General features: G+C 44.7%; 1 protein-coding gene across 1 annotated transcript in view; it reads left to right on the top strand.

The window, feature by feature from the left end:
• LOC107300089 (sodium/calcium exchanger 2-like) overlaps nucleotides 1-2,868 on the top strand; it is a gene marked incomplete at its 5' end in the record, with an annotated part of 13,961 nt that overhangs the window by 7,441 nt on the left and 3,652 nt on the right. Inside the window, one exon of the mRNA XM_015829431.1 lies at nucleotides 184-283. Coding sequence (XP_015684917.1) covers nucleotides 184-283 — 100 coding nt within the window. The remainder of the gene's footprint in view (nucleotides 1-183; nucleotides 284-2,868) is intronic.

Here is a 2,868-nt window from a genome sequence, read left to right as displayed (position 1 = left end):
CATCTCAAATTTCCCAGAACCCCTTAGCATTTCTAGAGGCATCCTGGGACATTGGCAAACCATAAATGTCAAGATCTTACCCCAGCAGATCCCTGTCTGCTGCCTCCAGTCTCCCAATCTGGAGCTGATCCAGATATCCTGCTCTTCCACCCAGCCTCTTCACCAACTCTGTTTCTGCCGCAGAACACTGTGGACAAACTCATCAAGAAAACCAATCTGGCCCTGGTGATTGGCACGCACTCCTGGCGGGAGCAGTTCCTGGAGGCAATCACTGTCAGCCCAGGTAAGTGACACTCCCCTGCCCCCCCCACGCCCCCCCCTACCACCCCTGAAGCCAGCTTGGAGGGATCGAGAAACGACACCTTAGGGAAATCTGCTCCACGAAATGAAAATGCCAGGATGCTAGTAGACAAAATGCTGGGGTGCAAAAACCTGCACATTGTGTATTGCAGAGTTTCTCCCCTTGGCAGGTTGAAGATGGGTGGACCTCAAGGCCCAGAATTCCCCAGCCAGCATGCTTTAAGGTGGGCAGACTTCAACCCCCACCCAGCTGGAGAATTCTGGAAATTGTTTACCTAGTTATCATCCCTCTCTCTCTCTCTCTCTCTCTCTCTCTCTCTCTCTCTCTCTCTCTCTCTCATCTATCAGCTATCTATCATCTATCTATCATCTACTTATCTTCTATCATCTATTATCTATCTATCTTATCTGTCCTATCTATCTATCATCTATCTATCTTCTATATCTATTATCTCTCTATTATCTCTATCTTCTATCATCTATTATCTCTATCTTATCTCTCATCTCTCATCTACCTATCTTCTAACATCTATTATCTATCTATCTTATCTGTCATCTATCTATCTATCCTATCATCTATCTATCATCTACCTATCTTCTATCATCTATTATCTTATCTGTTCTATCTTATCTGTCCTATCTATCATCTATCTATCTTCTATATCTATTTATCTATTATCTCTATCTTCTATCATCTATCTATTATCTCTATCTTATCTCTCATCTCTCATCTATCTTCTATCATCTATCTTTCTTATCTGTCATCTATCTCTCATCTATCTATCTTCTATATCTATTTATCTATTATCTCTCTTCTATCATCTATCTATTATCTCTATCTTATCTCTCATCTCTCATCTATCTTCTATAATCTATTATCTATCTTTCTTATCTGTCATCTATCTCTCATCTATCTTCTATATCTATTATCTATCTATTATCTCTATCTTATCTCTCATCTCTCTATCTTCTATCATCTTATCTATTATCTCTACCTTATCTACCTGCGCATTTCCCTGGCCCAGTCCATGTAGTTGAGGTGTTACATTCATTGTCCTTGGGGTACCCAAGCTGGCTCCTTGCGGCTACATTCTGTACCCGCTTCTGGATACTCTTCAAGGGCAGCTCCATGTAGTCCATACAGGAGATGACTGGGGCACGAGTGACTAAAAGGAGGGCTTCAGTTGGAATCAAAATCCACACATCTTAAAAGCTGACCAGGTTGAGAATCAGGGCTGTTCGTCCGTTATTGTTCAGGAGAGAAAACTGCAGTGCGGGAAAAACAGACCGGGATTAGATTGGAGAATTTAGCTAGCTTAGCAAATGCTGGTGACCCACAAAGGAGCAAGCAAACCAGAATGGCTGATGGCCATATGTCAACCCTTTACTCCCTGCTAAGAAAACGCTGGCTCCTCTGCTCTGCCTGGCACACACACACACACACACACACACATACACACACACACTCACACTCACAGACCGATATACCAAAACTGTCCTACGCTGGACCCGTCTTCCTCTGAACGCAGAATTCATGTGAAAAGACCATTTGTGCGGCGGTTCTCGTCTCTCCCGCTTGGAATTAATAAGCATTGGAGATAAAGAGACATTGCGAGTTGTGTTATTAAGTCAGGCTGCCTCCGTCTGTGAATTTTCCTCCCCACAACCAGGGAGGGGGAAGGAGGCAAAAAAGTCAAAGTGGGCAGGGCTGGCCATCCTCTGGCCATTTGGCTCTCCTTTCGGAAGTCAATCCCGGCCAGACTTCAATGCGCTGTTATCGATTCTGAGCTGATGCTGGCCTACATTTCTGCAGAATTTTGATATTTCCTAGACTAGTCGAAGGGATATAATAGGGGCTGGAGTTGAATCCCTTTGTGGGGTTCCTCCCCCCGCCCCCCATGAATCGTGATAGGAAAGAGTCTGCCGTTGGGTCTGGCGTTGATGTTCTTGCAAGGCCAAGGGCGCCCTCTATTGGTCTGCATCCTACCTAACAGATAATTTAGAACTTTTTTTGTGGCGGTTTTTGTTTTTGGCACTCTTTTAGCTCATTGTCAAAAAGCCTTGCCTGTATTCTCTGTTCATTTGCCTGGAATTCAGCTCTTGTCACCCGTCACTTGGCCTGATTTTTAATTTCTCCAGTTGTGGTTCACCAAAAAAGCCCCTGGGAGCAGCAGCAATTTCGTTGCAACTTACAGCAAAGAAAAACACGATCTTGGCGCACGCCTGTCTTTCTGATTTCTTTTTCTGAATGTTCTTTCTACCAATGGTGGAGGAGGAGGAGGAGGAGGAGGAGGAGGAGGAGGAGGACTGCAGGGTCCTGGGTGCTCTCTGAGCTTGGTTGTTTTCTTGCAGATGTTTCATGACCCAACTAAGTAACATCATCAGTGCTAGAAGGGAGGAGGAGGAGGAGGACGAGGAAATCTAAAATGGTTATGAAATAAAGCTCCAAACCCTGACCCAACTGATTGCAATGGGAGCCCATCAGTGTCAAGTGGCAGATGGTTCCCTCCCGTACTGGAGGTGGAACCACCATGAAGGTCCCATAGAAGAGAATATTTATAGCTCAGA

Source organism: Protobothrops mucrosquamatus, unplaced genomic scaffold, assembly GCF_001527695.2.
Source record: "Protobothrops mucrosquamatus isolate PMUCROS unplaced genomic scaffold, P.Mucros_1.0 scaffold6111, whole genome shotgun sequence".
NCBI classification, from domain to species: domain Eukaryota; kingdom Metazoa; phylum Chordata; class Lepidosauria; order Squamata; family Viperidae; genus Protobothrops; species Protobothrops mucrosquamatus.
The sequence above is the reverse complement of the archived record's forward strand: the minus strand, read 5'-3'. Positions and strand labels throughout refer to the sequence as shown.